General features: G+C 34.4%; 1 protein-coding gene across 1 annotated transcript in view; it reads left to right on the top strand.

Annotated features, from left to right (window-relative positions):
* The window catches only part of LOC137652966 (protein white-like), a 28,855-nt gene extending 19,460 nt beyond the window's left edge, over positions 1-9,395 (top strand). Inside the window, exons 11-16 of the mRNA XM_068386358.1 lie at positions 61-180; positions 2,111-2,242; positions 5,561-5,789; positions 7,606-7,711; positions 8,099-8,270; positions 9,167-9,395. Of these exons, the coding sequence (XP_068242459.1) occupies positions 61-180; positions 2,111-2,242; positions 5,561-5,789; positions 7,606-7,711; positions 8,099-8,270; positions 9,167-9,283 (876 nt within the window). The 3' untranslated portion in view covers positions 9,284-9,395. The remainder of the gene's footprint in view (positions 1-60; positions 181-2,110; positions 2,243-5,560; positions 5,790-7,605; positions 7,712-8,098; positions 8,271-9,166) is intronic.
* The last annotated feature ends 605 nt before the right edge of the window (positions 9,396-10,000 follow it).

The following is a 10,000-nucleotide window of genomic DNA, read 5'->3' as shown; positions in this document are numbered from 1 at the left end:
TGTATCTATTACATTTTAACCTTTTCCTGGGATCTTTAACTAATGCCTCTTACCTTCCAGGTAGCCAAATCCCCTTACAAAGTGGGCTGGTGGTCTCAGTTCACTCCTGTACTGGGTCGAGCGATTAAAGAGAACCTTAGGAGCAAAATGGTCATCAGAGCCAATCTCTTACAGGCCATTGTAAGTTGTGTAGACCAGTAGGTTCGTAGTTCGTTCAACAACACAGATAAAAGATCCTAGTTTAAATACACAGATAAAAGATTCCAGTTCAAATACACAAATAAAAGATCCTAGTTTAAATACACAGATAAAAGATCCTAGTTTAAGTACACAGATAAAAGACCCTAGTTTAAATACACAGATAAAAGATTCTAGTTTAAATACACAGATAAAAGATCCTAGTTTAAATACACAGATAAAAGATTCTAGTTTAAATCCACAGATAAAAGATCCTAGTTTAAATGCACATATAAAAGATCCTAGTTCAAATACACAGATAAAAGATCCTAGTTTAAATGCACATATAAAAGATCCTAGTTCAAATACCCAGATAAAAGATCCTAGTTTAAATGCACATCTAAAAGATCCTAGTTCAAATACCCAGATAAAAGATCCTAGTTTAGATAGAGATAAAAGATTCTAGTTTAAATCCACAGATAAAAGATCCTAGTTTAAATACACGGATAAAAGATTCCAGTTCAAATGCACAGATAAAAGATTCTAGTTTAAATCCACAGATAAAAGATCCTAGTTTAAATGCACAGATAAAAGATTCTAGTTTAAATACACGGATAAAAGATTCTAGTTTAAATCCACAGATAAAAGATCCTAGTTTAAATACACGGATAAAAGATTCTAGTTCAAATGCACAGATAAAAGATCCTAGTTTAAATGCACAGATAAAAGATCCTAGTTTAAATGCACAGATAAAAGATCCTAGTTTAAATACACAGATAAAAGATTCTAGTTTAAATCCAGAGATAAAAGATCCTAGTTCAAATGCACAGATAAAAGATTCTAGTTCAAATACACAGATAAAAGATCCTAGTTTAAATACACGGATAAAAGATCGTAGTTTAAATCCACAGATAAAAGATCCTAGTTTAAATCCAGAGATAAAAGATCCTAGTTTAAATACACAGATAAAAGATCCTAGTTTAAATACACAGATAAAAGATTCCAGTTCAAATACACAAATAAAAGATCCTAGTTTAAATACACAGATAAAAGATTCCAGTTCAAATACACAAATAAAAGATCCTAGTTTAAATCCACAGATAAAAGATCCTAGCTTAAATACACAGATAAAAGATTCTAGTTTAAATCCAGAGATAAAAGATCCTAGTTTAAATACACAGATAAAAGATCCTAGTTTATATACACAGATAAAAGATTCTAGTTTAAATACATAGATAAAAGATTCTAGTTTAAATCCACAGATAAAAGACCCTAGTTTAAAAACACAGATAAAAAGATTCTAGTTTAAATACACAGATAAAAGATCCTAGTTTAAATTCACAGATAAAAAATCCTAGTTTAAATTCACAGATAAAAGATCGTTTCTAATTTAAATGAAGTTTATTTGAAGGACCTTTTTCAGGTTCATTTAACGTAATCATATTATCTTCCTTGTTTTAGCCTTAAAAAATCTAACATTTCTTTACTGTATTTTTTAAGTATCATCCTCTTCGTGTACATGAAATAAGTTGATATATATGTTATCAATAAGGTATAACTTTTTTTTTTTTATAATTCCATCTTATACATTGGCCTCTCTTTTAACAGATATAAAATCTCCTTGGTTTTAACGTATACAACAATCATGATAAAATTCCTATATGTGTTATTTAACATAGCATTTTTTTCCTTGACAAAGACAAGGTCATAGATGTTTTATTTGATAAAGCCTATCTTGTTCCTATTTACACATATCGTAGTAAAATCTTCCTTCTCCCAACAAAGCCAAGTTCATAGAGGTTTCATGTAGCTAAAATCTTCTCACTTTCAAAAAAAAAAAAAAAAAAAAAAAAAAAAAAAAAAAAAAAAAAACCCTAGTCCAACGACGTCAGAATCATTTAGAGCTCAAATAGGACTCCTTCTAATCCCTCAGGTGATTGGTATTCTTATCGGCTTGATTTACCTGGATCAAGAAATGGACCAAGATGGCATCCAGAACATGAACGGAGCTATGTACATCATGATCACCCAGACCAGCACGAAGAGCCTCTTCAGTGTCGTCAATGTACGTAAGGGCGCCGCCGTTGAGACGACGGTGAATCTTCCTTCGTAGATATTATTATTATTATTATTATTATTATTATTATTATTATTATTATTATTATTACTAGCTAAGCTACAACCCTTGTTGGAAAAGCAGGATTCTATAAGCCCTAGGGCTCCAACAGGAAAAAAAAAAAAAAAAAAAAACACACACACAGATTGTAGTGGCCTATTGGAAACGTCCATGCCTGGCGCTCACCAGACTAGGGTTCGAGCCCTGCTCAAACTAAATAGTTTCTTTAGTGTCTGCAACCTCACCATCCTTCTGAGCTAAGGATGGGTGTTTGGGGAGCCTATAGGTCTACCTGCTGAGCCATCAGCAGCCATTGCTTGACCCTCCCTGGTCCTGGCTTGTTTGGAGAAGGGGCTTGGGCGCTGATCATATGTATATATGGTCAGTCTCTAGGGCATTGTCCTGCTAGATAGGGCAGTGTCCCTTTCCCTTGTCTCCGCCATTCATGAGTGGCCTTTAAAACTTTAAAATGTTCTATTGCCTTCGTCATGAAATTATAGAAAGCCTTATTTAGGAGCCCCCCCCCCCTCTCTCTCTCTCTCTCTCTCTCTCTAGGAGAGCTACATTATTTTCGCAATGATATGGTACTATTTCAATGATAATGACTAAGCTAATGACGCAAGACGTAGAAATGCATAAAATGATGTTCATGTGTAATGTATATTGCTATCTCGCAGTAAGAAATACATTCCTAACAGAGTTCGCGTGTTATACAATATCTGAAACTGAAGGACAAATAAATATGTTTATACGCCATTGTGGTCAATATTTGATGAAAGAAACGTGAAAAAATATAAATGTATAACAACAGCAACAAAATCCACAATAATAATAATAATAATAATAATAATAATAATAATAATAATAATAATAATAATAATAATGATAATAATAATTCATTAAATATTATATACAGGGAAAATTGATAATGGTGGTAAAAAATCTTCTGCCGAAGTATCTAGTCAAATCAGCTTTGAAGTTAGAAAACCTTTGACTAATAAATCATTAAAGTGGAATTGCGAGATTTTCAAATGCTAAACAATAAATATGATAAATAAGAATAAACATATATAACTATTTCTTGAGAGAACAATCCTCTTTAAATTTTTAAAGAGCATTTGTATTTTTTTTTTTTTTTTTTTTTTTTGATAAACCGGGTGTAATATTTCAAAAGTTATGACTGAAGAACCACATTTTAAAATGTAAACAAAATCACGAAGTTTGGTGGAATTGTTCTACACCACGTTCTTGAGGACTGGCACTTAAGGGCCTACAGAAAGGGGATAACTTTTTTACCCCACTATCAAAAGAGGAACACTAAATACAACGACCTGTTTATCGCCGTGTACTTTCTCATATGCACACCCTTGGTCCTCTAACTTCATTATTAATACTATTTTTATTATTACTTGCCAAGCTACAACCCTAGTTGGAAAAATGCTTTATATAGCTAGTGGCTAATCCTGGAAGGTCGAAGGACATGTAAAAAATTACGAACGATAACTGTGTCAAAGGATTTGGCTTCCGAGAAAGGGTCGAGATTTAATTGAAATATCAGAGGGGGATTTTGAGAATACGAGCCACTAATCAACACGAGTTCTTTCATAAGATTTTTCATAACTCTGACCATCCTTTACATTCAGATCTCCCTGGACAATTCTACCCTGTTCGTAATACTAGGCAGGCAGTTAATTCTAATAGCCAGGCCTTCTCCATCATAAGACTCAATACTACACAGTATTCTACAAGTTTTATTCCAGCTGTTACCAAGTTGTGGAATGATCTTCCTAATCGGGTAGTTGAATCAGTTGAACTTCAAACTTCAAAGTTGGAGCAAATGTTTTTATGTTAACCAGGCTGACATGAGTCTTTTTAAAGTTTATATATGACATATCTGTTTTTGACGTTGTTAATAGTTTATATAGGACATATCTGTTTTGAGGTTGTTACTTTTTTTAGAATGATTTATTGTTCATTTGTTCTCATCATTTATTTATTTCCCTATTTCCTTTCCTCACTGGGCTATTTTTCCCTATTGGAGCCCTTGGGCTTATAGCATCTTGCTTTTCCAACTAGGGTTGTAGCTTGGCTAGTAATACTAATATTAATAATAATAATAATAATAATAATAATAATAATAATAATAATAATAATGGTATAAGCAAGCGGCGGAACCTTCGCCACACGTGTTTCTCTCGAATGATCTGACAATCCGAGCGCCTTAACGAACTGTCATTTTTATGAGACAGCTCCGCCTCAATCTATTTGGGGTTTCAAGATTCAGGTGTGGCTCCAGAAAGCAATTTTATATGAGCACCGGGTTCAGTTAATCTTGCAATTAACAATACGAATGTTGATAGCAAAGTGCAACCTGTTTAAAGAGAGAGAGAGGTTGAAAACTTATTCATTTTGGTACCAAAAAGATATGTAGGGCTTAAGGAATATAGACATGCAGTTCAGTTCAAAGAGAATGGTATATTGAAAAATATAAATTTGTTAGTAGCCCACTTAATTCTACCGTTAATCATTTCAGTACTTGAGGGTGCACTCGGGAACACTATTCTATCTCATTTCTCTTCTTGTTTTGTTAAAGTTTTCATAGTTTACATAGGAAGTATTTAAATATTACTGTTCTTAAAGTATTTTATCTTTCCTTGTTTCCTTTCCTGACTGGGCTATTTTCCTTGTTGGGGCCCCTTGGGCTTATAGCATCTTGCTTTACCAACTAGGGTTGTAGCTTAGCAAGTAATAACAAGTAATGATAATACGAGTTCTTTTTTGTTAAAAATCCTTGTAAGATTTTGGACACGAGCAACTCCTAACGTAAGGTTGCACATTTAGGAACCGTACCTTACCTACTTTCCTACGGGGTTGATAACCCCAACTGCGACCCCCTTTAGACTGCCATGTTCTTACCTTACCTTAAGACTAAGTTTCAACCCGGCATTTGCTTCCAAACAGGACTCACTCCTGGTAAGGTAACACTAAATCATAATATTTCGTAAATCATAAAACTAGCTTCATATTACCATATTTCAGACCAAAATAAACAACCGCTTCCCTATAAAGAAAATTGATTTGCCTGTTATCTAAAAAAGTTTACACCTGTCTCAATGAACTACATTTACCCGATTTTTAATACTACTGTATGCCATAGTGCAAACTGATAATTTAGTCATTGTCCTTATTACGTTATGGAGCAAACTGTAATTCAGTCATTGCACAGCCACATTGCACAAACAAATCCACCCACGTCCTCCTTCGCAGGCATTCTGCGGCCAGCTTCCAATCTTCCTGCGTGAGCACTTCAACGGGATGTACAGGACGGACGTGTATTTCGTGGCGAAGAACATCGCTGAGTTCCCTATGACCATCGTCGTCCCAACCGTGCTCATCAGCATCGCTTACTTCATGATTGGGTTGAACCCCCTGGCGAAGAAATTCTTTATTGCCCTGGCAGTTCTGATTTTCGTCTGCAACACTGCTACGTCTTTTGGTGAGATCTCCGATTTGCTTTCTTGTCCAAATAGTAGTTAAGAGTTGACGATAGACATCCGAAAGACTGAAGATATTAAGGCTGTTAAGAGGAAAGTGAAGGCTTTCTTGTATTCTAAGGGCTTCGATTATGTGGATTTGATAATTAACGAGCAATATTCGGCGTTAATGCTGAATTCATACGATAAACTGAATGTGAAGGTCCTGTAGGGTTCCCCAGCAATATAGGACCAGAAAAGTAGCCCTTAAAGTAAAGTAAAACATAAGATACAATGGCTGTGAAAGTCCTGTAAAGAGTGAGTTTCCACAGCATTATAGAACTAGAAAAGCAGCCCTTAAAGTAAAGTAAAGTAAAACATTAGATAAAATGGCTGTGAAAGTCCTGTAAAGAGTGAGTTTCCACTGCAGTATAGAACCAGAAAACCAGCCCTTTAAGTAAATTAAAGTAAGATAGCAATGCCATCTCGTATTTAGGTAAATGAATGATAAAATTTACTTCTTTTCAACTGTAGTATTCAAGGCAGTTCTCAGCTACGCGGCTGCATATTGTGCAAGGTTTAGTTTCTCGTTGCTTCATAGTAAAACTTTTCATTGATAATGTTACGTTCAATTCTTCATAGTAACAGTTTTTCATTGATAATGTTACGTTCAATTCTTCATAGTAACAATTTTTCATTGATAATGTTACGTTCAATTCTTCATAGTAACAATTTTTCATTGATAATGTTACGTTCAATTCTTCATAGTAACAATTTTTCATTGATAATGTTACGTTCAATTCTTTACAGCAGTGATAGTTTTGGTTTTCGTTACTAACAACTAGACATCATTTCCGGAGAACTTTTAGTGATAATGAAAATTCAAGAAATTCTTAATAACACCATACCTTTCTTTAGGTTATCATCTTTTGTTAAGGGCTTGATTAAATTTCAGTGATATTTTTAACAATAAAAGTTTAAGATATTAGTGGTACTATAATTTCTTTTGTACAGGGTTCATTTATAGTAAGATGTGTATGGCTGTTATGTCTACAAAACAAGCAACTTTTATTGTAGAATAGATTCATGTTATTGATTTGTTCGTTGCTAGAATGATTCTTCGTGTCTTGAGATTATGTTTACTCAATATTTTCATCTTTAACCATCGTCTTTTGCGATGGGAATCGATGCTCTCTAAATATGTATTCTTTTATATTATCCCCTTTGCACTAGCGAAGGCTAAATATAATATATTACTTTCTAGTTTAAAGGTATAAAGGTTTAAAGATCACTCGTGTATGATAGAGGCCAATGATAGGACATTGCTATAGAGAATAACCAAATGTGCATATGATCACCGCCGAAACTTCCTCTCCATTAATATAGGACCAGGGAATGCCAGGCAATAGCTACTGATGTCTCAGCAGGTAGACCTATACTATCTCCCAAACACCCATCCCTAGTTCACAAGGATGGTGAGGTTGCAGACACCACAGGAAACCATCGAGCTTGAGTTGGTCACGAAGGGGTGCTTCTAAGAGGCTGCCATATGATTTTTATTCAGTAGAAAGTTTTGTATTCTTTAATAACTTATTGCTTTCTATCCTTGATGGCAATAACCTAATGGCTTTATATAAAACAATGGTAACAATTAACAGAGAGCCTAGGGACGGGGATGGGTACAAAGAAGGTCCTATCAAGTAGGACGTTTAGTTAATCCAGGAAGAATTTTTGGAGTCGCAGTGGCTACTCTTTCGCCAGGACGAACTGGAATAAAAAACAGGTTAATTACTTTTTATTTTTCTATCACTGCTTCATTTATTGTTCAATCTCCACCAGGCGTCATGCTGTCTTGCTTGGCCCCGAACCCCAAAGTGGCTCTCGGATTGGGTTCTTTCCTGCTTATCCCGTTTATGGTCTTCGGAGGATTCCTGTTGAATTCAGAGTAAGAAAGTATAATAATTTATTCATAACTTGTAATTAAGGAATGACTAGCGTATCTTCAGTGGCCATTATCAATATAACTAATGCACAATAACTCCTGATAAATGTATTAAGTAAATTGTTCCATCAAACAGTACTGTTATCTTAGTACTGAAGTCAATATGGATGCTAAACTTGAGCCCACACCATGGGCATTAATTATTGATGAAGCTATCTATTCATTCAATATAAATTTTACTATAATAGCTGCAATGTTCACTGTACTGATGATGCTGCTGATGATAATAATGATGGAATAATGATGATAATAACGAGGAAACTGACTAGATTACGCGAGTTAAAAAGACCTAATTTGAATGATAAAATCCGTTCATTTGTTTCCTTTCAGCTCTGTACCTATCTATTTTATCTGGATCAAGTACCTCTCGTGGTTCAACTACGCTAATGAAGCTTTGATCGTCAACCAGTGGGCAGGCGTTTACAACATCTCGTGTCCTGATGAGTCAGTCACGTGCTTGTACGATGGGGAATCTATCATCGAGTCTTTAGGATATGAAGAGGTAGGAGATTCTCTCTCTCTCTCTCTCTCTCTCTCTCTCTCTCACTCTCTCTCTCTCTCTCTCTCTCTCTCTCTCTCTCTCTCTCTCTCTCTCTCTCTCTCTCTCTCTCTCATCTTCTTCTTCTTCTTCTTCTTCGTGTAGATATGGTTAAACGAAGCAGATAATTTTCCAATATATTTGAAATTTTCAATTAGTTTTTCCATTACCTAATATTATGTCAATAATTTTTTTCTTGAAATTTTAACTTCATTTGAATTCTTTTGTATGGAACCATATGTTAGTTTCTTTAGTGATCTACGTCACTCATCATCTCTTGAACAAATTTTGTGACTTCAGCTATGCTCTATCTTGGGATTAAACTTCTTCTTCTTCTTCTTCTTCTTCTTCTTCTTCTTCTTCTTCTTCTTCTTCTTCTTCTTCTTCTTCTCCATATTTTTTTTTCTACTTCTTCTTCTTCTTCTCCATATTTTCTTCTTCTTCTTCTTCTTCTTCTCCATATTTTCTTCTTCTTCTTCTTCTTCTTCTCCATATTTTTTTTTCTTCTTCTTCTTCTTCTTCTCCATATTTTCTTCTTCCTCTTCTTCTTCTTCTCCATATTTCTTCTTCTTCTTCTTCTTCTTCTTCTTCTTCTTCTTCTTCTCCATATTTTTCTTCTTCTTCTTCTTCTTCTTCTTCTTCTTCTTCTTCTTCTTCTTCTTCCCTAGTTGGAAAAGCAGGATGCTATAAGCCAAAGGGCTCCAACAGGTAAGATAACCCAGTGAGGAAAGGAAATAAAGGAACAGATAGAATAGTGCCTTCAAGCGAGAATTCTCTGACCATTTATTACACGTAACTTCATTAACCTCTGCTGCATCCCCATGTATTTATCTTCCCTTTCTGCGCTCCTCCTTTCACAGGGAACCATTGGCTTCAACATAGGCATCTTGTTTGTCCTGATGATCGGCCTAAGGCTGGTGGCGTTCCTCTTCTTGCTGAACAGGACGACGAGGAAGTCCGTCAAGAGCTACGAATAAGTGAGAGGAAATCATTGGAGATTTGGAGATGAGTCAAAATTACGAATAAATGAGATAATGATCAATATAATTTGATGATCCGTTAATCATAACGAATGAACAAGAGAAAATAATCTGCAAGATGGGAAGATCTTCAAGTGCTATGAAACATGAAGGAATAATTATTAAATAAGGCCTTAATAAATCGATGTTAAAGTAAAAGATAAAATAAAATTAGCAAGGCTTTGATAAATAAAAAAGGTCATAAATAAACAAGAGTGAGTAATAAAAAAGAAATGAAGATTTGACAAGTTGTTAATAGATGAGAGAGAATAGTTTTCTGGACATTTGGGAAAATTGTCAAAAAAAAAGAAAAAAAAAAAGAAATCTAAGCGACAATTAAACTCGAAATAGATTATTCCTATCAATCTGCTTATATAGTGGATTGTGAAGAAAGAGTAACTGTGAAAATACCCCAAGATTTGTAAATATATTTGTAAATATATTTGTAAATATATGAGAGAATTCAAGCAGTGAACATTGAATGGGCCTATGTAATTGTAGCTTCTATGTACCCTATGACGTTGAAAGACGTCCGAGTGGAAAGATTATCAAGATAATAAAAAAAATACAACAGAAAGAGAATTAAGAAATTTCCACCTTGAAGGATGAGCTGAAAGAAACCGCATATGTCATATCGCCTGTGCAGATATCATATTTCATACAGAAAAGTATCAT

This window comes from Palaemon carinicauda, chromosome 14 (genome assembly GCF_036898095.1).
Source record: "Palaemon carinicauda isolate YSFRI2023 chromosome 14, ASM3689809v2, whole genome shotgun sequence".
NCBI classification, from domain to species: Eukaryota; Metazoa; Arthropoda; class Malacostraca; order Decapoda; family Palaemonidae; genus Palaemon; species Palaemon carinicauda.
The sequence above is the reverse complement of the archived record's forward strand: the minus strand, read 5'-3'. Positions and strand labels throughout refer to the sequence as shown.